The 26,284-nt window shown below is 53.0% G+C and overlaps 1 protein-coding gene and 1 non-coding gene across 2 annotated transcripts; both read left to right on the top strand.

Moving 5' to 3' along the window:
* Positions 1–726: 726 nt before the first annotated feature.
* ZNF710 (zinc finger protein 710) lies at positions 727–25,394 on the top strand. Its single transcript, XM_025392710.1, has 6 exons — positions 727–758; positions 3,829–3,835; positions 10,953–12,444; positions 16,939–17,130; positions 17,966–18,140; positions 22,855–25,394. The coding sequence occupies exons 3-6, from the start codon at positions 10,981–10,983 to the stop codon at positions 23,022–23,024; spliced, it is 2,001 nt and encodes a 666-aa protein (XP_025248495.1). The 5' UTR covers positions 727–758; positions 3,829–3,835; positions 10,953–10,980; the 3' UTR covers positions 23,025–25,394.
* Positions 20,276–20,338, top strand: LOC112629537. Its single transcript, XR_003120640.1, has one exon. It is a non-coding gene; the product is annotated as a U7 small nuclear RNA (small nuclear RNA).
* Positions 25,395–26,284: the final 890 nt, after the last annotated feature.

The raw sequence follows: 26,284 nt of genomic DNA, 5'->3' as shown, positions 1-26,284 counted from the left end.
TGAGACCAGCCTGACCAACATGGAGAAACCCTGTCTCTACGAAAAATACAAAAAAAATTAGCTGGCCGTGGTGGCTCATGCCTGTAATCCCAGCTACTCTGGAGGCTGAGGCAGGAGAATCGATTGAATCCGGAAGGCAGAGGTTGCGGTGAGCCAAGATCACACCACTGCACTCCAGCCCAGGCAACGAGAGCAAAGCTCAGTCTCAAAAAATATATATATATATCAAGAGCTCCAGATTAGTCCTCACTGAGGGGTAGGGGCCTTGGGGTCTTTGTTTCCATATCTGTAAAATGATGGCATTGGACAGGAGAGTCCCCAAAGTTCCTTTCAGCCCTGCCGGCGAAGATTCTAAGACCCACAGCCAAAGTGGCTGAAGCAAAGGGTCTTCAGCAAGGCCACCATCCTGCCATGGGAGAGCCAAGCGTCCCTCCCTTGCTGTAAAGAAACACGCATGCATTTACTGGGCATGTGAGCTTCGAGGTGGGAGGATCAGGCCCATGGCTTCTGGGATCCTGGTGTCTTCAGATCACAGGCGGCGCATTACTCCTGTACTTAGCATCAAAGAAAAGCTACCATGGGCTTTTTATGCAGCTCTGCAGGCAGCTCAGCATTTGCCCACAGTAATTTGTGCAGCAGACGCCCTGTTAGTTTAGGCAGGCTCATTTCTATAAGAACCAGAGGCCCACCCAACTCACCTCAGGGCTAATGGGGGTTGATTTCCAGCGAGGGTCCCCCAGGCTAGGAGCAGGGGCCGGGCACCATCTGGAATTCAGGTGCCTTCTGGGATCAGCGTTCCCTTGGGCTCTCCTCAGACACCCACTCCGCCACCACCACTTGCCCAGGCTCTCTGCCCCTTTGCGTTTTGGCCTCACTCTACCCCATGGCGCTCCTTTGTGTGTTCTTTGCCCGTCTGCTCCTGTGGCTGATGGACGACTGAGGCTTAATGCAGAGCCATGTTTCCAAGAGAGGAAAGTTTGGCTCAAGTTCTTTCAGGGGATGGGGAGGGCCAGGCCATAGGTCTGGGCCCAACTTCTGTATGAACTGCCCTAGATGGTGGGGGTATGCTGTGCTTGGAGGTATGCTATGCTATGCCAGGGGTGGAAGTGGGGCAGCTGCCATCAGGGGAAGGTGAGGAAGAAGGCACCTGGTGTGGGGAGGGGCCTCCCGCTTGATTCACCAGGCAAGGCCAGGTCACTGAGAGTATGCGTCAACTCTTGCTAATTAATTTCAAGAGGCCGGGCACGGTGGCTCACGCCTGTAATCCCAGCACTTTGGGAGGCCAAGCTGGGTGGATCACTTGAGCCCAAGAGTTTGAGACCAGCCTGGGTAGCATGGCGAAACACCGTCTCTACTAAAAAATCCAAAAATTAGCCAGGCGTGGTGGCGCACTCCTGTAGTCCCAGCTACTCGGGAGGCTGAGGCACGAGAATCACTTGAACCCAGAAGGTGGAGATTGCGGTGAGCTGAGATCCTGCCACTGCACTCCAGCCTGGGTGACAGAGCAAGACTAAATAATAATAATGATGATTTGGAGAATCAGAATCACTTGAGAAGCCTCTAGAAAATCCTGTGTCCAGGCCCTGAACCCAGAGATTCTGGTTTAACTGGTCTAGAGTGAGACCCCGGTATTGGCGTTCTAATCAAACAATACCAGTTCTGGAACTCTGTGGACCCAGGGTCTCTGTCTTCACAAGAGTTTGTGTCTGAGAAGTCACATCAAAATAGTTCAGGCCTTGCCGTGGGAGCCCCACTCCTCATTTCCTTGGGTTTTAGGGTCACTGTGACCTCTTAGAGGAGGGAGATCCTCACACAGGGGCCACCCTGTGGCAGTCAGGCCCACCTCAGCCCTCAGCTTATAAAAGCAGAGGCGTGGCTCCCAGGTCAGGTGTAGGTGCACCTGGGCCTGGGGGATGGATCAAGAGAGCTACCATTGTCAGAGCAGGCCCTGTAGGAGGGGCTCTCTCTCCTGGGAGGGCGTCAGGTGAGAAAGCACTCAGAGCTCCTGGGCCTGAGCTCCTGGAGACTCTGCCATTAGGGGAAGGCAAGGAAGAAGGTACCTGGGGTGGGAAGGGCCTTCTGGCTTGATTCACCAGACAAGGTCAGGTCACTGAGAGTGTGTCTGTTCTTGCTAATTAATTTGGAGAGGCCCTTCCCTATGCTGCCTGGAGACTACCCCAATGAGGAGGCAGGACTGTCCTGGGAGTGAGGTGCACAGAGAAGAGCAAAGCCTTGGTAGAACTCTCAGGCAAGGATTTCCCTCTCCATTTCACTTACGGCATTCAATCCTGGTCCCTTGGTGACTGTCAGCTTCCTTCTCTTCCCTTTTCTGTACCCTGGTGTCTTTCTCTAGAGACACTCCCCCGCTGGGCCCCCTCTGTTCCTCTGCAGTCACTGTCCTATAGGGGTGGCCTGGCTGTTGGGGGAGATGATCCACAGTGTGATCGTATCAGTCAGGGTTCTAGAGAGAAATAGGACCAGTAGGAGATACTATATATATGTGTGTGTATATATATATACACACACACACACACATACACACACACACACACACACATATATATATACACAGAGAGGTCTCTTTTAAGGAATTGGCTCCTGTGATTGTGGGGGCTGGCAAGTCCAAAATCTGCAGGGCATACCCAGGGGCTGGAAACTCAGGCAAGATTCATATGTCAAGGCAGAATTCTTTCTCTGGGAAACCTCAGTGTTTGCCCTTAAGGCCTTCAACTGATTGTTTGATGCCCACCCACATTATGGAGGGTCACCTGCTTTTCTTAAAGTCAACCAATTGTAAATGTGGGTCACATCTACAAGATACCTTCATAGCAACATCTAGCTTAGCCAAGCACACAGCCGGGCACCATAGCTTAGCCAAGATGACGCATAAGATTTACCATCACAGTGATGATCTCAGGCTGGGAGAAGGGTCCTCATCCTGCCCTCGTGTACTTCAAGGGAGGCAGTGCCTGCACTAAATCCTCAAAGATGATGGGAAATTCACCCAGTTCAAGGGAAGGGCAGTCCTGGCAGGGCAATCAGCCTGTGCAGAGGCCCCGAGGTAGGGAACATCGGTGAGTTGGGGGCAGAGGGGCCATGGAGCCCGCCTGGGAGCCATCTTGGGCAGCAAATGAAGGCATGGGCAGTGCATCCCACCTACCAAAAGGCTGTGGGGGATGCAGGGCTGGAGACCTGCATTCTAGTCCTTGCTCCCTCACTGTCTCACTGTGTGACCTTGGACCATTCCCTTCCCCTCCCTGGGTCTCAGTTTCCTTATCTGTTAACAGGGCTGGGCACGGTGCGCATCACGGTGGTTTGTGGGTTGGTGGCCCTGTGTCAGGGGCCCAGCCACCAGAGGCAGGGCTCAGTGAATCTGTCCATAGAGAAAGGGGAAGCAAGGCAGAGACAGGATCCCAGGAGGAAGAGACTCTGGAGCTTCCTCTGCCCCTCCCCCGTGCGGGCAGCAGCTCCCTGGGCCCCTGGCTCCTGAGGCCTGTGGGCTGGGCAGAAGTGAGACTGTGGCAAGGGGCCCCGAGGTGTGCACAGGCCTCCCAGCTCTCGCTTCCTCTTCCCTTCTGCGCATGCGAGCAGAGTTTCCCTTGAAGCCTCCTGCGAGGAGGACAACAGGGGAAACCAAGAGGCTGGTTTCCTTAGGCGGTGAAATCCCATGCATGTTTTTCACAGCTGTGTACAGGCCTGGAACTTCCTCTTCTCCTCCCACCTGGTTACCTGTCCCACCCACTCCAGCTTCAGCCTCTTCAGCCCCAGGGCCCTGGACTCCGAGGGGCAAAAAGCCCAGAGTCACATCCTGGAGGACTTGAATGCCAGACCCAGGGTCAGGAGTCCCCTCCCTGCTCTTGCTCTGTTGGGTCCTGAACTGCCTCCATGGGACCCAGCCCTCAGTCCTGTCCTCACTCCACCCCCATACTGCAGCCCCCACCTCCCAGAGATCCTGGTGCTTCATGTGGACTGATCTCATACAAGTCAACTCCCCAAGGGTGAGAACTTTAATTTGCCCCTTCTATGTACCCACAAGCAAGCACCTAATAGGTGCTTAGTAAATGTGCATTAAATCAGTGGCTCAAGCCTGGCACAGTGGCTTATGCCTGTCATCCCAGCACTTTGGGAGGCCAAGGTGAGAAGATCACTTGACCCCAGAAGTTCAAGACCAGCCTGGGCAACTTAGCAAGACTCCACCTCTACAAAAACAATGTAAAATTAGACAGGTGTGGTATCATATGCCTTTAGTCCCACCTACTTGGGAGGCTGAGGCGGGAGGATCGCCTGATCCCAGAAGTTTGAGGCTGCAGTGAGCTATGATGGCACCACTGCACTCCAGCCTGGACAACAGAGGAAGACCCATCTCTTAAAAAAATAAAAAGTCAGGCCGGGCGTGGTAGCTCACGCCTGTAATCCCAGCACTTTGGGAGGCCGAGGCGGGTGGATCACCTGAGGTCAGGAGTTCGAGACCAGCCTGGCCAACATGGCAAAACCTTGTCTCTATTAAAAATATAAAAAAATTAGCCGGGCATGGTGGTGGGTACCTGTAATCCCAGCTACTTTGGAGGCTGAGGCAGGAGAATTGCTTGAACCCAGGAGGCAGAGGTTGCAGCCATCCAATATCACACCACTGCACTCCAGCCTGGGCAACAGAGTGAGACTCTGTCTCAAATAAATAAATAAATAAATAAATAAATAAATAAAAAGTCAGAGGTTCAGCTGCAGGGTTGGAGACTGCAGTCTCTGAGCAACCTGGTAATTCAAGGCCAAGATGAGGGAGCCAACAGGCAAACCTGTCCTTCCAGCATAAGTTCGAGGCACTGCTGAGGCTGTGTCAGGGAGTATGGGCTCACTGGGTCCTCAGGAAATAGTCATCAAATTACATTGATCAGGGGTGCTTGGTGATGTCCCAAGCCTGGCCTGGCAGAAGCCCCAGACCTCTGTCTGTTCGTTGTTTTGTTTGTTTGTTTTTTATTTCTATACTTTTTTTTGTTTTGTTTTTTGAGATAGGGTTTCACTCCAGTCACCCAGGCTGGAGTGCAGTGGCACGATCTCAGCCCACTGCAACCTCCGCCTCCCGGGCTCAAGCGATTCTCCTGCCTCAGCCTCCTGAATATCTAGGGCTACAGGCATGCCACCATGCTTAGCTAATTTTTGCTTTTTTTTTTTTTTTTTTGTAGAGACGAGAGCTCATCATGTTACCCAGGCTGGTCACAAACTCCTGAGCTCAAGTGGTCCGCCTGCCTTGGCCTCCCAAAGTGCTGGGATTACAGGTGTGAGTCGCTGCACCCACCCTTCAGTTGGTGTTTGAGATCTCCCTAGTGGTAGGAATTAGCCAGAGTATCCAGGTGGCCACAAGGTCCTGTTGGTTCTTCCTTCAAAATGGCTCCTGTCGTGCCAGACCAGGTTTTGGGTGTCTTCACCTACTCTCTGCCCTGAGATCTGTGTCCTAAGGGACACCAGCCACCCTGATCCCACCCGATCCTCCCCTGCTCCTAGAGCAGGGGTGTGATGGGGTCCCCATGAGAGGAAAGGAGCACTGTTGTAAGCAGGGTGGGATGAGATGAGGTGCTGTCACAGCTTGGGGAAGGGACCCTGGCAACCGGCAAGTAGGTCAGTAGTTTGCCCGCCTCCGCGTTCCAAGTAGGCTCTTGTGCCCATTCTACAGATCAGGAAACAGACACGTGGAGGAGCCAGGTGACTTGCCCAGCCTTTACAGGACCCATGGGGCAAAGCCATAGAAGTCACAGTGAGAGATTCCAGAGCTCTGAGGAGCCTGTGTCCCTGCTTGGGTGGGGAAGGTCCCCTGCTGGCCCCCAGACGATGAGTGTTTGTTCCCTCCCCAGGGGCTGGCCTGGCCCTCAGGCCTGGGAGGTGGAGGTGCGGAGCCCTGGGAAATAGGGCAGTCCTGGGCTTCCGGTGTCACTGCACGCCCCTCCCCCTCCTGCCTTTGTTTCTTGGCCTCCACAGCCTCATTCTCTCTCCCTCCCCCTCACTCAGGCTCCTCCTCTGCTCCCCCTTCCCTGTCTCTTCATTTCTTCTCTCCCTCTCCCTTTCTCTCTCTCTCTCTGATATGGCCTCCCTTCCCCCACTCCCAGCACAACTACAGTCAGGCAGCTCATCTGCGTCTCTATTTCCCCGCCTTTCACATTGACTTTCTCCCCACCCTGGGGACCAAGGCCATCCTGGTGGGAGGCCACGCCACATCCCAGCCAGTGGACGCCCCTCATCTCGCCAGCCTGGGGCAGTCTGAGCTCCCCTTTCTCCTGGACCTGGGGGGAGCTTTTGTTCTGAGTCCTCAGCACAAGTGGTGGAAGAGGCCCTGCTCTAAGAAGGGAGGGGCCACAGTAGGGCCCCAGGCAGATGACAGAGGGGCCTTGGGGTGGATGGGGAGGCAGCCCTGGCACACAGGTGACACACACCTGGCAGGCTCTCTTCCTGCCGTGGATGGCCCCGTGCCAGGACATAAACAGAAGGGTTTAGCCCGGGAGATGGAACCAGAGCGGGTGAGGAGACACGAGCCACAATGCTGGCCCAGGAGGAGGAAGAACAGAGCGATACCGGGGCTCCCCACTCCTCATTTCCATGTGTGATAGGCAGGCAGAACACACATGCGAAACACAGGTAAATTAGATTCCCTCCTCAGCAGAGCCCCTTCTGCATACACGCACGCACGCACGCACACAGAGCCTGCCTGGCGTCTCCAGTGAACAAGACAACATGGACACAGGGCCTGCCCCCATAAGCCCCACAAAGTGAGCATTACAGGGTGGTGGGTGTTCTACTCAACCAAGTGTCCAGGCCAGTGTAAAAGAAAGCATGGGGCCAACTGCCCAGGTGGGCGGTGGCTCAATGAAGACTTCTAGTAGAAGGAGAGACCCCAGTTCCCCCAACCGGCTGAGGCCCTGGACCAGCCAGCCAGGAAGGAGCCCGAGGCTTCATGTTGCAGTTTGCCCAGGTCTTGCCTATGTGCCCCTGCTGGCCTGTAGTGACCCAGGACAGCTCCTGAGAACTGAGGAGCCGGGCTCAGATGTGACCTCCGCAGGTGCATAGCTGCAGATGGGACCCGCTGTGGGGCTAGACGGGCCTGGCTGCAGACCCAGCTCTCCCTTCATTGATGAGGCACTCGGGAGTATGTTACTCAAGCCTGGGTTTCCTGGGGCATGAGGTGGGGAGCGCACTACCCTACCCCTGCCCCCCGGGTTGTTTCTAGTATTAAATGACTCACTGGGGACCTGGTGAGTCTCTGTAATGAGAAGCTGTAGCTCTTCCGTGGTGTTCGTCGTCAGTTGTTGGCAGCTCTCTGTGCCGCTCTCCTGCCCCCACTTAGGCACAAACCCTCAAGAGCAAGGACTCTGGGTTAGTCCCTTTCTACAGCCAAGCACAGGCTCCTGAGACAGACGCACCTTCTCAAGTCCAAACTACCTGTTCATATGGGAAGGGGTTTGCTTCTGGTGTCCTGGTGTGACTATAAGGAATGGCTCCTTGTAGAAGGGGTCCCAGTGTGGACGGTCAGTTCCATGGTTACCCTTGCTGTAGGGAACCACACTTCAGCTCCCATGGGCAGTTCGTTGGCTGACGTTTTCGCCCTCTCCTCGCCTCTAAAGCAGTGTTAACTGTTTCCTTGTGCCCGCGCCCTTGAGGTTGGCAGGAGGGGGCTGATGCCTGGTATTAGGCTGCAGGGGAAAGGAGAGGAAAGGGAACTAACGACACTGCCATTCTCATCTCACTGTCCCATGAGTCAGGAGCCTTTTCCCCCCCATAGAGATGAGAATCACCTGATGTCACACGGCTAGTAGACAGCAGGGCCTAGATTGAACTCAGCATCCAGGGCCAAGGGGGAAGCACTGGCTTGGCCATTGATGCTCAGTTCCTCCTTGCTGGTCCTGCCTTTGGGGAAGTTTTCAAAAACTGCTGAACACATCATTTGCCCAAACCCCACAACAGACAGGAGGGTTGCCGCTGGGTGCTGTGTCAGACAGACCGCAGTGACAGGAGGCAGCCACATTCCTCAGCGTGCTCTACAAACCTGACAGTGGCTGGAGGGCACTAGGGGTGGCTGTGGTGGGCCCCGAGGGGCAGGACCCTACCTCATTCACCTTGCTGTCTCCAAGCACGAGCCCTAACCCATAGCAGGGATTTAGCAGCTATTTATTGTATAAATGAATGAATGAGTTCTCAGTCTCTAGCGGTTGTCCTCAGAATCACTTAAGCTTTGCTGAATTTGGGGCCCAAGAATGGAAACATCTCTTGGCTCTGTGACTTTTTTCAGAAAAGGCTTCTCCCAGAGATCTGGGCAGATAATAATGGTTTTTTTTGTTTGTTTGTTTTTTTCCTTTGAGACAGAGTCTTGCTGTGACGCCCAGGCTGGAATGCAATGGCGTGATCTCTGCTCGCTCCAACCTCCGCCTCCTGGGTTCAAGTGATTCTCCTGCCTCAGACTCCCAAGCAGCTGGGATTATAGGCACTTGCCACCACGCCCGGCTAATTTTTGTATTTTTAGTAGAGATGGGGTTTCACCATATTGGCCAGGCTGGTCTCGAACTCCTGACCTCAAGTGATCCGTCCACCTCAGTCTCCCAAAGTGCTGGGATTACAGGTGTGAGCCACCATGCTCCGGCCAATAGTGATTCTTTACAGTTGGTTAGGGCTTTATAATGAACCAAGCTGCTTCACTTGTGTTAGGACCCTGGGCTCTCACAACCTTTCCATGGGTGAGTGTTTTCATCCCTGTTTTTCAGATGGGGAAACTGAGCCACTGCTGTGACTTTGCTTAGTCACTTTCAAGTGACTGAGCTGGGACTCCAGGTCCTCACTGACTGCATTTCCCAGCAGCTGGACATTGGGGTGGGGTGTGGTGGTTTGGAAGCAGGGTTAGCCCCTCCAGCCTATTTCAGATGCACCCTGACCCCTAGGCCAAGGTTTCCTTCTATCTGATCCCTTCCACGAGAGCCTCACTCTAAGCTTAATAGTTTAATCTTTGGTGTCCGTTTCAAGAAGGCTAAATTCCTGTCTGGGGTATTTTTAGCCGTCCTCAGGAAAGGGAAGCTCCACTGGGCGCTAGGGGGAGGGGGATGCCTTGCCCGGAGCCGGTTTCCTAAGGAAGGGCTGCTGACCGTGTGCCTGACCGTTAGCCCTGGGAGAAGCTGGTAGTTGGTCGGTTGGGAGCCCTGAGAGCAGAGCAGGCGACAGTCACCCCAGTAATGCCATCCCCCCTCCTCTGATGTGCCAGGTGTTGAACCAGGGCAAGGGGTATAGACCCAGGAGGAGGCCGCCACCCCCTGTGGGCACACTGCCTGGCGTGCTGCAGTCCTTGGAAGCCTGGAGAGGGCACGAGGGCAGGCCGGGAGAGCCAGGAAGGCCCCAGGAGCAGGTGGACCTCGAGCCATGCCTCGGAGGCTGGTGGGAGGAGCAGGGGTCAATGGGGTTGGGAAAAGGCTGCCCCAGGTGGGAAGACCCATGGGTGCAAAGACCGGGCTCCACAGAGAGCTCACGGAGCAGGTGCCTCCATATGTGGCTGGAGCCCCCAGCGAGGGAAGAGGCTGCTGTGCTGGGGGTTTGTACCTGGGCAGGTGGGCACATTGGCACTATTCAGAAGATCATGTTAGGGGCAGGTACAGTGGCTCATGTCTGTAATCCTAGCATTTCGAGAGGTTGAGGCAGGAGGATCATTTCAGTGCTGGAGGTTGAGGCTGCAGTGAGCCATGATTGTGTCACAGTAGCCTGGGCAACAGAGCAAGACCCTATCTCTAATCAAAAAGAAAAAAAAAAAACCTGTTAGATGAGAGACTATGAATGTGAACCTGGGAGCCTGTTTGAGCATTCAATTCAGATAGTGGTCTCAAACATGTTAGCTGTCAAGGAGCCCTTCTTTCAAATCAGATCTGACATGAAACTCCAATGTATAAATCAGATAAAAGTGATATTTTGATCAGCATAAATTTAGATATTTAAATGTATAACATTTAGTTAATGAAGAAAAACAACAACCAGTTGTGATAGATGCATATGTTTAGCATCGGGGCTGACAAGTGATAGCCAGTGTTTGAGATCAGCCTCAGCACCTAATTTATTTTTTTATGTTGTGTCTTTTTGTCATACATTCTCATTCATACAGCCGAGTCATTACAAATAATGACAGTTAACACCTCACCGCACAGTCCCAAGGTCTGTGCAAATTAATTACTTTGGCAACAAAGCCAGTGGGGCTACTGAATGTGTTAGAATGTGGCGCATACTACATTTGAGTAGGTGGGCCTTTTAAAATCAGTTTTTAAATAGTAGAATCTTTATTTTTTGCATTTTTGAATACAATTTTTAAGGATTTTTTTTTTTTTCTTTTGAGACAAAGAGTCTTACTTTCCTGCCCAGGTTGGAGTGCAGTGGTGCAATCTCGGCTGACTTGCAACCTCCACCTCCCAGGTTCACACGATTCTCCTGCCTCAGCCTCCTATAGCTGGGATTACAGGCGCCCGCCACCACGCCCAGCTAATTTTGTAGTTTTAGTAGAGACGGGATTTCACCATGTTGGCCAGGCTGGTCTCGAACTCCTGACCTCAGGTGATCCGCCCACCTCAGCCTCCCAAAGTGCTGAGATTACAGATGTGAGCCACCATGCCCGGCCTTTTTAAGGAATTCTTGAAGGACCTGTAGAACACAATTTGAGAACCACTGAGGAAATCCCACCTCCCTGTTGTACAGATGGGAAGACTGAGGCCAGCAAGGGGGCAGAGCTTACCCAGGATCCCCCAGGGAGCTGGAGGAGATGGTCAGATACACAGCGGGAATCATTGCTCCCTGTAATTACAAGTGTGCACTGTTCCCAAGGCAGGAGTAGAAAAGACATCAGGGTCAGACACCCAAAATCAGCCAAGCTCTAGTCCGTGCTGTGTCTGTTGTCTGTCCATGCAGCAGTGAGCCAGCAATATTAACTTTCCCTTCTCCACCCACAGCGATGCCCTCCTAGCTAGCCGTCGCGGGATGGAGGGCTTCATGGACTCAGGGACACAGACGGACGCTGTGGTGGTGCTGTCCTTGGCTCAGGCTGCCGTGCTTGGCCTGGTCTCCGAAAATGAGCTCTTTGGAGCTACCATAAGCGCTGAGGCCTTCTACCCGGACCTGGGGCCCGAGCTTTCTGGAGCAGCCATGGGAGAGCCCGGGCCACCAGGCCCCGAGGTCTACCAGCTGGCCTGCAACGGGAGGGCCTTGGAGGAGCCGGCAGAGGAGGAGGTGCTGGAGGTGGAGGCAGCCTTCGAGAAGCACACCCGGCGGAAGACGCGGCCACCTGTGCGGCTGGTGCCCAAGGTCAAGTTTGAGAAGGTGGAGGAGGAGGAGCAAGAGGTCTATGAGGTTTCTGTGCCGGGTGACGACAAGGAAGCAGGGCCAGCAGAAGCCCCCACCGAGGCAGCCAGTGGCGGCTGCGAGACCCTGGTGCAAAGCAGCGCCGTCAAGATGATTGACCTCAGCGCCTTCAGCCGCAAGCCCCGGACGCTCCGGCATCTGCCCCGAACCCCGAGACCGGAGCTGGACGTGGCCCCGTATGACCCTCACTTCCCGGCCCCGGCCCCGGCCCGGGATGGCTTCCCCGAGCCCAGCATGGCGCTGCCTGGGCCAGAGGCCTTGCCCACAGAGTGTGGGTTCGAGCCACCCCACCTGGCCCCGCTGAGTGACCCCGAGGCCCCCAGCATGGAGTCCCCGGAGCCTGTCAAGCCGGAACAGGGCTTCGTGTGGCAGGAGGCCGGCGAGTTCGAGGCTGACGTGGCGGGTTCGACCGTGGAACGCCACAAGAAGGCCCAGCTGGATCGGCTGGACATCAACGTGCAGATCGACGACTCCTACCTGGTGGAGGCGGGCGACCGCCAGAAGCGCTGGCAGTGCCGCATGTGCGAGAAGTCCTACACGTCCAAGTACAACCTGGTGACGCACATCCTGGGCCACAACGGCATCAAGCCACACTCGTGCCCACACTGCAGCAAGCTCTTCAAGCAGCCCAGCCACCTGCAGACGCACCTGCTGACGCACCAGGGCACCCGGCCCCACAAGTGCCAGGTATGCCACAAGGCCTTCACGCAGACCAGCCACCTCAAGCGCCACATGCTGCTGCACTCGGAGGTCAAGCCCTACAGCTGCCACTTCTGTGGCCGCGGTTTCGCCTACCCCAGCGAGCTCAAGGCCCACGAAGTGAAGCACGAGAGTGGCCGCTGCCACGTCTGCGTCGAGTGCGGCCTGGACTTCTCCACCCTGACCCAGCTCAAGCGCCACCTGGCCTCTCATCAGGGCCCCACCCTCTACCAGTGCCTCGAGTGTGACAAGTCCTTCCACTACCGCAGCCAGTTGCAGAACCACATGCTCAAGCACCAGAACGTGCGGCCTTTCGTGTGCACTGAATGCGGCATGGAGTTCAGCCAGATCCACCACCTCAAGCAGCACTCCCTCACCCACAAGGTAAGGCCATCCCCAGGGCCTGGGGATCTGCCTGCCCCTCCTGCCAATTTTTCATCCAGTACTTTCCGGAGTCCCAGATGGGACCATTTAGGTGGTCTCCTAGTTTTATCATTACATACTTATTTTGATGAGTATTAGAAAGAAATGCTATATAAGTGAAATTAATTTTTTAAGTAGTAAAGCTTTACGCATTCAAAAACGTATTTGGCCGGGCACAGTGGCTCACGCCTGTAATCCCAGCACTTTGGGAGGCCGAGGCAGGCAGATTGCTTAGTCTTGGAGTTTGAGACCAGCCTGGGCAAAATAATGAGACCCCATTGCTACAAAAAAATTTAAACATGGCCGGGCATGATGGCTCATGCCTATAATCCCAGCACTTTGGGAGGCCAAGGCGGGCAGATCACCTGAGGTCAGAAGTTCAAGACCAGCCTGGCCGATGTGGTGAAACCCTATCTCTACTAAAAATACAAAAATTAGCTGGGTGTGGTGGCGGATGCCTGTAATCCTAGCTACTTGGGAGGCTGAGGCAGGAGAATCACTTGAACCCAGGAGGCAGAGGTTGCAGTCAGCCGAGATTGCACCATTGCACTCCAGCCTGGGCAACAGGAGCGAAACTCCATCTCAAAAAAAAAAAAAAAAAATTTAAACGTTATGTGCCACTACCTGTAGTCCCAGCGACTTGGGAGGCTAAGGTGGGAGGATCACCTGAGCCTGAGAGGCTGAGGTTGCAGTGAGCTGAAATCACGACACTGCACTTCAGCCTGGGCAACCAGACTGAGACCTTGTCTCAAAAAAAAAAAAAAAAAAAAAAAGTTTTTAAATGAAATGTTTATGGAACCCCTGCAAGACCCAAGGAACACAGTTTGAAAATCACTGAAATAGCCTACCCTCCCTATCTTCTAGATGGGAGGACAGAGGCCAGAGAAAGGCCAGGATGCAACAGGGAGGCGTCCTAGCTCAGTGGTCAGAAGTACAGAGGGTGTCCTTTGTTCCTTGTCATTACAAAAGCGAATCAAAACCTGTGACTTCCCTTTAGGAACAGGCTAAATATATTTAATTTTCAAAGCAGAGAAGATGTAAGGAAAAATATTTGTTACGGAAAAGTACAAGTCGTTCTAGAATATGGCTAAACTATAAACAGTGGCTCGGGAGGGCAGAAAATTGAGCAGCACTTTCTAATCTACCATGTCCCTAAACCCAGCCTTAACCCATACTCCCCTGCTCTCCATTCCCTGCCTTCAGCCACTAGTCTCCCCACTTTTCAGCCAACATCACCTCCTCTGAGAGGCCCTCATATCCAGGTAGGTGGAATGAGGCCCCTCGGGTCCCACAATCCCACTCTGGTACTTGGCTGCCCCATGGTTTCCACCAAAATCCCACCAACTTTACCCTTCAAAGCTGAATGTACATGGAGCTTCCTCTCCCCATAACAGTGGCCTATGAGTGATACTCCAGGTCAAATATGTGACCCTGTCTCTCACAGTAGACACTACAGGGAGTCGGGGAGCTGTTAACACCCGGCCAGGCGTAGAAACCAGCAATTTGTAGATTTCATTGCAGAGGCTCCTCCAGTCAACTGGTAGTAGCTGCCTAAAATGTGATGTGAAGAAGGAGTCTAGCCAGGCATGGTGCTGCACACCTGTAGTCCCAGCTACTCAGGAAGCTGGGGTGGGAGGTTTGCTCAAACCTGGGAGTTTGAGGCTATGATTGCTCCTATTAATAGCCACTGCTCTCTAGCCTGGACAACATAGCAAGACTTTAAAAGAAAAAAAAAGAAGGATTCTGGGCCGAATGCAATGGCTCATACCTGTAATCCCAACACTTTGGGAGGCTGAGGCAGGAGAATCACTTGAGCCCGGGAGTTTGAGACCAGCCTGGCCAACATAGTGAAACCCTGGCTCTACTAAAAATATTTTTAAAAAAATAGCTGGGTGTAGTGGTGTGCACCTGTAGTCCCAGCTACTAGGGAGGCTGAGGCACAATAATTGCTTGAACCCAGGAGGCAGAGATTCCAGTGAGTTGAGATTGTACCCCTGTGCTCCAGCCCAGGTGACACAGTGAGACTCTATTCAAAAAAAAAAAATAGTAATAATAAATAAATAAATTAGCCAGGCATGGTGGCGCACACCTGTGGTCCAGCTATACATGAGACTGAAGCAGGAGGATCGCTTGAGTCCAGGAGGTCAAGGCTGCAGTGAGCTGTGATTGTACCACTGCACTCCAGCCTGGGCAACAGCAAGGCTGTCTCCAAAAAGAGAAAAGGACTCTGAAACTGAATCTAGGCCTGGCAATAAAACCTTATGATTGATTGTTAATGTCTACAAGGAGTGATTGTGCATGGTGACAGCACATGTGCTATACATTTGCCATCTTTCTCCTCTACTAGGGGACTTAAAAATCCCAAGTCTAGGGCCTGGCGCAGTGGCTCACGCCTTTAATCTCAGCACTTTAGGAGGCCAAGGTGGGCAGATCACAAGGTCGGGAGTTGGAGGCCAGCCTGGCCAACATGGCAAAACCCCATCTCTACTAAAAATACAAAAATTAGCCAGGCGTGGTGGTGGGCGCTTGTAGTCCCAGCTACACGGGAGGCTGAGGCAGGACAATTGCTTGAACCCAGGGGGCAGAGGTTGCAGGGAGCCAAGATCATGCCACTGCACTCTAGCCTGGGCAACAAAAGCAAGACTGTCTCAAAAAACAAAAAAAAAAACAAAAAAAAAAACCCAAGTCCATAGAGTGTTAATACTGTGAAGAAAAGCTGAAAGCAAAATCCAAAGGCTAATAAAACTGAAAATGTCCCTATTATCAGCCTAAATTTGTACAATGTGCACATCATGTGTTTTATAAAATAAACTCCTGAATGGCAGGGCCCCCTGGTGGTCATACACATCTGCAGTGTGTCAAGAGGGTATACAACACAAGTCCCTGCTGCTAAGAGACATAGACACGGGAACTGTTAAGTTATAATACAAAGTTTTATACCAAACAAGCAGTTAAGACAGCAGCTGTGACCACAGACACATGTCCCATTGGGTTCCTACTAAATTACTTACTCATCAAAAAGAAAAACACTCCCATAAATTTTTATTTATTTATTTTTACTTTTTTTTTTTTTTGAGACAGTCTTACTCTGTCACCTAAGCTGGAGTGCAGTGGTGTGGTCTCGGCTCACTGCAACCTCTGCCTCCTGGGTTTAAGCAATTCTTCTGCCTCAGCCTCCTGAGACGCTGGGATTACAGGTGTATACTACACTCGGCTAATTTTTGTATTTTTAGTAGAGATGGGGTTTCACCATGTTGGCCAGCCTGGTCTCGAACTCCTGACCTTGTGATCTGCCCGCCTCAGCCTCCCAAAGTGCTAGGATTACAGGCATGAGCCACCATACTTGGCCTTTTTCAAATTTTAGAGATAGGGTCTTGCCGTGTTATCCACACTGGTCTTGAATTCCTGGCCTCAGGTGATCCTCTTGCCTCAGCCTCCCAAAATGCTGGGATTACAGGTGTGAGCTACCGTGCCCAGCCCAGCTCCCAGCTTTTATCCTAACTTTCCTTCATGGATAATAAATTGGACCCCTTTGCACACAACACCCTGTCCTGCTCTGGGAGTGACCTCCAAACCATAGAAAAGCATGTTCACAGTCCAAACCAGTGGGTTTTCCCCTGGAATCCATGTCTCCTGGGGGTGAATAGCCCAAAGTCCATCAATGATAAGAATCATCTGGGGGCCCTGTTGAGAATAAAAATTCCTAGGCCCATCCCAGGCCCCACAAATTAGACCCTCCAGGGAGCGGCCTGTAAGGCTGTCTGTTGGACAGAACTACAGGTGGCTGTTATCACCATGGAAGTTAGGAGAACACTTTCAAGAGGTCAGTGGATAGGCTCTAGGAGTTTAAGACCCTTTTTAATTCTACACAGACCTAAGTGCCATTTTTGGGGGGGTGTCCATAGCTTCAATCATATTATCAAAAGGGTCTGTGAACCAAAAAGGCCACCAAGAGACAGCACGGAAGATAAAAACACATACACATGTCCTTGATCTGATGAAACAGTCCACAGACAGCAGGCAGACCCTGTGTCTTTTTGACCACAGGCCCCTGCCGCCTAGTGTGGTACTGGCTTGGGGCAGGTGCCCGGTAAATGGTTGTTGAATGAATGAATGAATGAATGAGCACGCATTTGCCTTAGTGCACTAGTACAGACCTTATGTACACATCCACCCTGGGGGCAGGAGACAGCAGGTATCTGGATCGTTACAGTAAGGCACAGCCTGTTTCTGTCTATTACTGAAAGGCTTCCTGGAGTAAGTGGCTCTGCCCCAACATTCTTTGGTGGTTTTAAACAAGTGTTACCTATTTTGGAATACCCTTAAAAAGAGACATTTCCCAGAAACTGTGCCTTTGTGATGCTATGGCCCTGCACCTACCCGGCTCCCCACCGAGGGTCACTGCCAGAGGTTGTGGCCATTGGGTGGCCCTGACCATCACCCCCCACCCCACAGGGCGTGAAGGAGTTCAAGTGCGAGGTGTGTGGCCGGGAGTTCACCCTACAGGCAAACATGAAGCGGCACATGCTGATCCACACCAGCGTCCGGCCCTACCAGTGCCACATCTGCTTCAAGACCTTTGTGCAGAAGCAGACCCTCAAGACCCACATGATTGTACACTCGCCCGTGAAGCCATTCAAATGCAAGGTACCAGGCCGTCAGGCCCCAGGGCTGGGACCTCCCCAAGGGTGGCCTGGAATCAGCATGCCTGCAGCAGCTGTGGCCCACCAAGCGCTGGCCTGGCCAGTGTGGGCAAGAGGAGCCCCGGCTGGGTGAAACTTAGCCTGGGCTTTGGGGGTTGGGAGGGCAGGTGAGGATTCAGATCCTGAAAGCTGCTGAAGTTGGGTTTTTATGAGAGCTGGGGAGGGGGTGAAGGTCATGGCGCAGCCACAGAGAAAGGACCCCATCCTGGGGGCTTAGTGCTGCTAGAGATCCAAGCCCTGGGTTTCTGATAACTCCGGCTCAGAGAAAGTGGGGCAGACCCACAGGAGCAGTGACCCGCAATGGATGGCTTGTGTCCCTGTCTCTCGGGTGTCTGGGGTCACATGGAAAAGCATAAAGAGAGAACTGTCCATAAAGAACAGGATTCTGGACCGGGCATGGTGGCGCATGCCTGTAATCTCAGCATTTTGGGAGGCTAAGGTGGGTGGATCATTCGAGGTACGGAATTCGAGACCAGCCTGGCCAACGTAGTGAATCCCCTTCTCTACTAAAAATACAAAAAATTAGCTGGGCATGGTGGCACATGCCTGTAAAACCAGCTACTCAGGAGGCTAAGGCAGGAGAATCACTTGAACCCAGGAGGCAGAAGTTGCAGTGAGCCAAGATCACGCCACTGCAACAGTGAGAGTCTGTCTCAAAAAAAAAAAAAAAAAAAAAAAAAAGAATAGGATTCCGGCCTGGCCATAGAGGTGGGAGTGGGCTGGGGTCCAGGGAAAGCAGGTTCCCCACAGGCTCAGGACACCGGGTTGATGTGTTCTAGGTGTGCGGGAAGTCCTTCAACCGCATGTACAACCTGCTGGGTCACATGCACCTGCACGCGGGCAGCAAGCCCTTCAAGTGCCCCTACTGCTCCAGCAAGTTTAATCTCAAGGGCAACCTGAGCCGGCACATGAAGGTCAAGCATGGCGTCATGGACATCGGCCTGGACAGCCAAGGTGGGTGGGCCAAGCGCAATGGACAGAGCAGGAATGATACCAACATGGCACACTCAGGAGCCTCCTGCCCAGTTAGAGGAGTGGGGAGGCTGGCCAAGGCTGAGACTTCATTGGGATGGGCTCAGGTCTGGAGAGGGGGGGACCCTGGAGGGCCATGATGACAATAACGATGGGATATTTATGTCTTCTTCAAAGGACTTAAATGAGCTCACGTAAACAATATAATAAAAATCATAACTAACATTTATTGAGTGCTAACTGTGTGCCAGGCCTTTATTAACTCGTGATCCTCAGAGCGAAGTTGGCTCTGTTATTATCGTCATTTTACAGATGCAGAAACTGAAGAACAGTAAAGTTAGGTAGCTCATGCAAGATGACAACACAGCAGGAGGTGACAGACACTTTATTTCGTTACCGCAAGATAATATTTCAAATAAGTGGATGGGAAAGAAAGTTAAAAAGGGGAAAAAATGGCAGCTGGAAAGATAAGGGAGAGCCAGGTGAGGTCCCAACTCCCAAGTACACCATGGGAGGTCCCAGGGAAGGGACATGCAGAGGGGAGATCTGAGCTTCCCAGCAACCAAGGCAAAAAAGTGTCAATCAGTCACACTCTTCACAAGTGCCTGCCACAAACGATAAGCCACGTACTCATGAAAGGGCCAGACGGGCCTGACGTTAAGATCTGGGAGAAATTTTGGGAGAGGACCCTACACCTCAGCAGTTCATAGAAGTTTCAGAGGCTGTCAGAAAACATGCCAAGTATTAGCGGTAGCCTTTCCCTCCAGCAGTGGTCAGTACTGAAGGCATTTCTGTTGGGTGACAGCAAAGCTATTAGCCTCTCTGGCCTCATGGTGGGGAGGGACTGCTGTGGAGACTCCACAGGAAGGAGGGAGCCGACAGTACCACAGGGAGGCTCCTTCTACAGTTTGGAGCTATTTCTGGTGCTCTGGCTAGGCATGATGGCTCACACCTATAATCCTGGCACTTTAGGAGGCCGAGGCAGCAGGATCACTTAAGGCCAGGAGTTTGATACCAAACCGGGCAACATAATGAGACCTGGTCTCTACAAAACTATTTTAAAATTAGCTGGGTGTGGTGGCGTGTGCCTATAGTCTCAGCTACTTGGGAGTCTAAGGCAGGAAGATCACTTGAGCCCGGGAGTTCAAGGCTGCAGTGAACTGTGATCGGACCACGGCACTCCAGCCTGGGTGACAAAGCAAGACCCTATCGCCAAAAAATAATAATAATTCTGGTGTGCCTCTGAGTCACACCAGCTGGGAACATGCCTTGGCAGTAACCAGGTGAGCTGACTTGCCACGTGGGATTATTTACTGGAACGCAGTCAGGCACGCAGGGGACAGCTGCAGTAGCCTTAACTCTGGTTTTGGAGCAGCTGACCAGTGAATGACCTGGGTTTTCTGGCAGAAACAGGTATCTCAGTTATTTTGTTTTGTTTTTCAGTTGTCTATTAAGGTTACTTCTAGTAGATGAGAATGAAACCCCATCGGCTGCTCTTGGTAGCTCCTTGCTACTCAAAATGTGGTAGGAGGATGAGCAGCGTCGGCCCCACCTGGGATCTTGCTGGCCTCTCAGCTCCACCCACACCTGCTGAATCAGACTCTGCACTTCAAAAAGATCTCTGGGCCATATGTTGCACAGTCAAGCTTGAGACACACTGGACCAGACTAGTGCCTCAGAGTCTCCTGGAGGGCTTGTTGAAACAAAGTGCTGGCCCCACCCCTAGAGTTTCTGATTCAGTAGGTCTGGGGTGGGGTGTGAGACACTGCCTTTCCCACAAGTTCCCGGTTCTTAGCAAAAGGGCCGCTGGTTCAGGGACCTCACATTGAGAACCTTTGATCCAGACTCCAGAGGGCTGGCTGGCAAATCAGCTGCATGTTGGGAGTCACCTGAGGAATGTTTTAAATGCTGATGCCTGACTTTGGACCTGAGGTTCAAATGTAAGTGATCTGGAATGTGGCCTGGGATCAGGATTTTTGTAAAGCACTCTGGGTGACTCCATGTGCAGTAGATTTTGACAGCTGTGTTCCCGTGGGTCTGTCCTGTTGCGAACCCACCAGAAGGAAGCAGAGCAGACCATGCCCTTTTGGAAATAACCGGGACCATGAAGAGACTGTCAGTGTTACAGCTCTTTTAGAATTTGTTAGGCTGGGTGTACTGGCTCACGCCTGTAATCCCAACACTTTGGGAGGCTAAGGTGGGCAGATCACCTGAGGTTGGGAGTTCGAGACCCGCCTGGCTAACATGATGAAACCCCGTCTCTACTAAAAATACAAAAATTAGCTGGGTATGTTGGCGCATGCCTGTAATCCCAGCTACTCAGGAAGCTGAGGCAGGAGAATTGCTTGAACCTGGGAGGCGGAGGTTGCAGTGAGCTGAGATTGTGCCACTGCACTCCAGCCTGGATGACAGAGCGAGAATTTGACTCAAAAAAAAAAAAAAGAATTTGTTTAGCAGGTTTTCCAGTTTTTACCAAAAACCCCGCCCCCTGTAAACAAGATTTTTTAAAAAGACAATCCCTGTACACCTTGTTCCTAGGGGTGGTGAAGGTACAACCTCTTTCTATATGAGCTCAGTCACCAGGGATGCTTAGAATTGCTCTATTCCCTGGCTGTACCAGATGACAGAATGAAGCGATTGGCCCTGGAACGACTGGCCTCCAGGTCCCCACCTCCCACATACAGCCTTGGTCTGGGAAGCCCAGGCTTGATGCGTATGCAGAAGGCAGGCAGCATACATTCTAGACAGAACAATCTCGTAACTATGGGGCTGTCATTTGGGGAGGTGGATCAATGTCCTTATAAAAAATGCTACAGACTATTCTCTGGGGCCCACAGGACAGGACCAATAGACTTGATAAACAAAATGGGGATGGCATACAGAGACCCACAGGTAGAAATTTTCCCAAGGTGCTTTATTTAGCTTGTTTTTAAAACCAGCTATGTAACATGAGGGTGTGGCACTAGGACTGAGGGAAGAAACAGCCCAAATCTATAAGATATGGGACAGGTGACCTTGTTTTGTAAAGTCCGGCAGACTCACAGTGCGTTAGATGCTACAGGCACGCATAACAGATGCCCAGTCAGACTGGCCTAAACAATAAGGAAATTAAGAAATGGCTCAAGGCCAGGTGTGGTAGCACACACCTATCATCCCAGCTACTTGGAAGGCTGAGTTGGGAGGATTGCTTTGAGGTGAGGCTGCAGTGAGCTGTGATTGCACCACCGCACTCCAGCCTTGGCAAAAGAGCAAGACCTTGTCAAAAGTAGAAAGAAAAGAAATGTCTCAAAGTCTAGGCCCTCTTCAGAGCTGGCTGATTCAGCTCGCCAACAGTGACAGCAGAGTGAGGCTTCCTCTGTCCACAGCATTAGCTGCAAATATCCTCATGGTCACAAGATGGCTGCCAGTGGCCGTCAGGGTGTGTGCTTCCTTGTTCACATCCAGTGGAAGAGTAACAGCCTGCTCCCCTTAGCTCTCCGACATCAATGAGAAGGTGCTAAGAACTTACTAGCAGGCCTTTCCTCATGACCTTCTCAACAGGATTGGGTCACATGCCTATTCCTGAACCACTAATTGGCAAGGGATGGGATTACCCTTAGACCAGTGGTTCTCAACTGAGCATGAGTATGTCTTCCAGGTGACATTTGGCCGTGTTTGGAGACATTTATGGTTGTCACAACTGGGGTGATGCTACTGGCATCTCATGGGTAGAGGCCAGGGATGCTGTTAAACATCCTACAATGCATAGGACAGCCCCACAACAAAAGAATTATGGCCCTAAGTGCCAAGGCTGACAAAGCCTGCCTTAGACCTGCTAGGGCTGCCCCCAGCCTGGGGTCTGTTTCCCCCCCACACACACATCTCAGCAGACAGGGCCAGATGTACTTTGGGGGCCAGCCACAGCCCCTGCCAGCCTCCCAGTTCCCCCAGATCGTACCCTGGGCTTCCCCTGTAAGAGCTTTATAATTACAAAATTCCAAGGGGCCTCTTCAGAGTTTTTGCCTGACATATCTTTATGAACCTACCCTGAGTGTTTGTCTGTCCCTTGGAAAGCCAGGCCCAAGGATACCAATGGCTAGAACCGATAGAAAAGCACAGATGCTGGCAAGAGGCCAAAGGAGGAACAGCACCCTCCAGCATTTTGAGGCAGAGCAGCACAGTGGCTCAGAACAACAGCATGTGCTGGGTGACCTTTGGCAAGTTGATTCACCTCTCTAAACCTCAGCCTGTTGAGCTGCTAAATGGGGTTGTTGTGACTGTTGGATGAGGCGAGGCCTGTGAAGTGGCTGGCATGCAGCAGGTGCTAATAAGTGTTGCAAAGGTGATGTGCAGGCAGCTTCCCATGGCCAACGAGAAACATTGCAGAGAAGGAATAAGTAGGGCTTAGTGACTCTGACGGGTCAATAGAGGAATGACCCAAAGAAGACTTCAAGGCCAGGCCTGCAGTTCTCACAAGGGCCCTCACTGATAGCACCCACTCCCCCACACTCAGCTTTACGGCCTAGGTCTGGTGACCCAGCTAGAAGCCACAGGACCCTGAGGCGTCCGAGGGTGGGAAGGCTGAGAGGCAGCGGAGGCTCCTGGAGGCTGTGACTGGGAAGCCCTCTCTTTAGAAAGGCCATCAGCTTCCTGCATGGGGGTGACTGGCTCCTCCCATGAGACAGTAGCCAGGTCTGACTGTGCCCCTCTCTTACAGACCCCATGATGGAGCTGACAGGCACTGACCCTTCTGAGCTCGACGGCCAGCAGGAGATGGAAGACTTTGAGGAGAACGCCTACAGCTATGCGAGCGTGGACAGCAGCGCCGAGGCCAGTGTCCTCACTGAACAGGCCATGAAAGAGATGGCCTACTACAATGTGCTATAGCACAAGCTGGGCCACCCCCAACGGGGACCAGGGGGGCCAGGGAATGGGGGTGAGACCCATGGGCTGCAGGCTGCACCTCCTGCAGCCAAGAAACAAGCTACTGCCCCACTGTTCTGAGCCCTCCCTCCCCAAGTCATTTGCACCACTAGGGACCTTTAGACCAAATGGAGACTGTACTACTGGCCCCGGCTGTGAGCCAGCACAGGCCCAGGCATCCCAGCAAGGGAAGGAGAACACGAGGCCCAGATCTGAGTCTCCCTGGCCTGCTTCCATGGGGGTGGGAGAAGTGGGGCCACTGGGGACAGGTCACAAGGGCACAGGCCCTCAGGGTCTCTCCAGGCCCAGCAGAGCTCTTTCAGGGGTCCTGACACTGGAAGAACAGACCACTTGAGCCATGTCTTTGTCACGGCCAACTCCTGCCTCTAAAGATGTCTGAGCTCCCTTCTGGCCAGTACTGCCCACCCCTCCCTTGTCCAGGCCCCCTTCCCTGCCCTGTCGACGGACTGCCAGGCAGGGCACTCTGCCTTCTACCTCCCGGGGTCTCCCACGTGCTCTTCAAGCCAGGCATGCACGTGGCCCTGGCCCTGGCCTGCAGGACAGCTGGGGGGAGCCCAGCCCCCAGAAGACCCCTGTCCTACATCCCTTCCTGGAAGCGGGTGTCCCTAAAGTGGATTGCAACACGTCATCCACTTCGGCCCTAGCTGGAACGCCTCACCAGGGGGCCCCCACCAGGAACAAAGCCGGGACAGGCCCTGCGTCGGGCACACACTAACAAAAACCAGAAGCATGGGGCAGAGCAGGGCGGAATGAGGGCACCACGGGGGACCAAGAAGGGTTGTCCTTGGGGAAGGCCCAGGACCACCTGCGGGGGAGGGGGACCGCAGTCATTTCTTATTCCTCAGTGTCCACCTTGCGACGGGGATAACCACAAGTCAGCAGCTCCCCGGAAAGAGCAACGTATTTAAAAAAGGAAAGTGAAGCCCACAGAGGGAAATCAAGGGTTTTTTTGAGCAAAGGGGGTCTTCTGAAGGTAACTTATTTTTTTCTTTCCAACTGTGTGTCACCTATGACCTTTTCTGATGGAGATGCATTTTCTTTTTCCAAGCATAAGCTTCCTCGTGTGCTGTGCGTGCTTCCTTCCTACCCACCCACCCCGAGCAGCCTGGCCGAGCAGGACCGGGGCTCCATGGGGACTGTCACACTGGCCCTGGAGGTGCAGCTGCTGGCAGCAGCCTCAGCAGGCTGGGGTGGGAGGCAGGAGAAAGCAGAGCTGGAAAGCCCTCCACCCCTGCCTGGCTCCTGCAGTTGCTGATTTGTTCCATCCCATGTCCCATCCTCAGCTGTCAGGGCTGCTGACTCTGCTCAGCCAAGAGCTAGCTCTCTCGCTCGCCTGCTCTCTTCCCCTCTGTTCCCACGCCAGCTCCTGCCCCTGGAACCAGAGACGACAGGCCCAGGGCAGTGAAATATCACATTCAGGAACTCTAGGGCACCCGGACCCCCACCCACTTGCCTCCTGAGGCCTCAGTGGGGAGTGGCAAGCAGGAGTCGTCCCCAAAGGCACAGATGAAGCCACTAACTTCAGCCTAGAAACCCGGAGAGGGAAACAGCCTCGGGTGGGAGGAACCAATCTGCAGCCCAGCCACCCCCAAGGCTGGATCCTTAAGTGAAGGACCAAGCCAGGCCTCAGGGTGACTGTGATCAGGACTGAGGATGGACAAGGTGGCCCAAGTGTGGCTCCCAGACCCCAAGGCCCCACAACCTCCCAGGTGCCCGCCATGATGACCCTCAGGTGGCAGTGACCCCGTCACTGCACAAGACATTTTCTCCTGCTGAGCAGAAGGCATCATCCCCTGCAACTACCTCTTCCTACAACGTCTTTCTCCCCTGGTACCAAAAAGAACCCTGTACCTCCTCCTCCTCCTCCCACCTGCCAGTGCAGTGGCCTTGGTCTTGGAAACTGAAGGGAGAAGGTCTGGCCCCCGGGGTGGGGCTCTCCTTTCCCTCCCCCAGCCCCACTGTCAGCACTGGCCCTCTGTGAGGTTCGATACTTGAACGCCCCCTGCCCTGTGCCTTGGACCTGGGCAAAGCTAGGAGGAGGAAACAGCACAACTCACAGTTTGAGCTGGGGGGTGGTCTCGGCAAGGCTCCTGTCTGCACCCCTCCCTACACTTCTCAAAAGAGGTGCACAGCCTCTCGGGTGACTTGGAAACTCCTGGACAAATTCCATTCTAACTTATTTTGACATGTATACAAACCAACTGTTTAGAGATTCCACTTGTGCAAAGCCCTACTGTGTTTTTATGTTCCTGTTTAAAAGAGAAGTTTACTTAGCAATAATTATAAATAAATGAATATTCTTTAGTGAGGTGACTGCAAATGCTTCTTTCCCCAGCTCTTGGGGACCTGGCCCTCACCCCTAGTAGGAACTCTCAGCAAAACTTCCCAGCCCCACACAGCAGGGCTGCACTCTCCAGGGGCGGCCCAGGGGAGGCTGAGACCATCCTCTGCACTGGAATGGCCACCTGCAGGGCCAGGCGCCTACAGCCACTGCCCCAGGCCCAAAAGAGTCAAGCCCTGCATTCCCAGCACTTGTAGAGAAAAGCTGCTTCCCCTCCCTACCCACCCACATGGCTTCAGGAAAGAAGCCAGCTCCCGATGCCAGGCTGGGCTTCGGAGGCTGCATTCAGCAGAGCTGCCAGCCCTGTGCTGATGACAGGCAAGAAGAGGCAGGAAACCTTGAGCTTCTTCCCAGGGGCTGGGCCTGCTGGAGCCAGCAGTCCACATTTCTTCTTACAGCCCTGAGAGTTTCAGAGCATTACTCAGGAAGAGGAAGCGGGGGGTCACCAGTGTGGGTGGAGGGCTAGAGCCCTTCCAAGGCCACTCGGTCTACAGCAATGGTCAGGTTTCAGGAGCCATAGGAGTCCCCCTAGTATTTAGGAAAGGGACTTTGTAAGATGGGATTTTGAGAGATGGGGTCTCACTCTACTCAGGTGCAATCATAGCTCACTACAGCCTCAAACTCCTGGCCTCCCAAAGTGCTGGGACTGTAGGCATGAGCCACCACACCTGGCCAGGACTTTATAAAGATTATACAACTCTTCTCCAGGACATTTTAACACCAAAAAGTAGAAGCTTTGCAGAACTTACTATGCAGCAGACAGTCCTTTTGATTATATGTAGCTTTAGAGCAACTTTTATTTTTCCTTTTTACATGGGGCTAAAGAACTTGCATAGAGCAATTTTTGTTTGTTTTTGACAGT

Source organism: Theropithecus gelada, chromosome 7b (genome assembly GCF_003255815.1).
Source record: "Theropithecus gelada isolate Dixy chromosome 7b, Tgel_1.0, whole genome shotgun sequence".
Lineage (NCBI taxonomy): Eukaryota > Metazoa > Chordata > Mammalia > Primates > Cercopithecidae > Theropithecus > Theropithecus gelada.
Note: the sequence above shows the minus strand (reverse complement) of the source record. Positions and strands in the feature narration are given on the sequence as shown.

What these genes read in the sequence shown, in the direction of transcription:
- ZNF710 (XM_025392710.1), top strand. Translation starts at nt 10,981, where the DNA reads ATGGAGGGCTTCATGGACTCAGGGACACAGACGGACGCTGTGGTGGTG. An exon ending in TGAAGCCATTCAAATGCAAG is followed by an intron (nt 17,131 to 17,965) that starts GTACCAGGCCGT and finishes GATGTGTTCTAG; the next exon opens with GTGTGCGGGAAGTCCTTCAA. An exon ending in CATCGGCCTGGACAGCCAAG is followed by an intron (nt 18,141 to 22,854) that starts GTGGGTGGGCCA and finishes CCTCTCTTACAG; the next exon opens with ACCCCATGATGGAGCTGACA.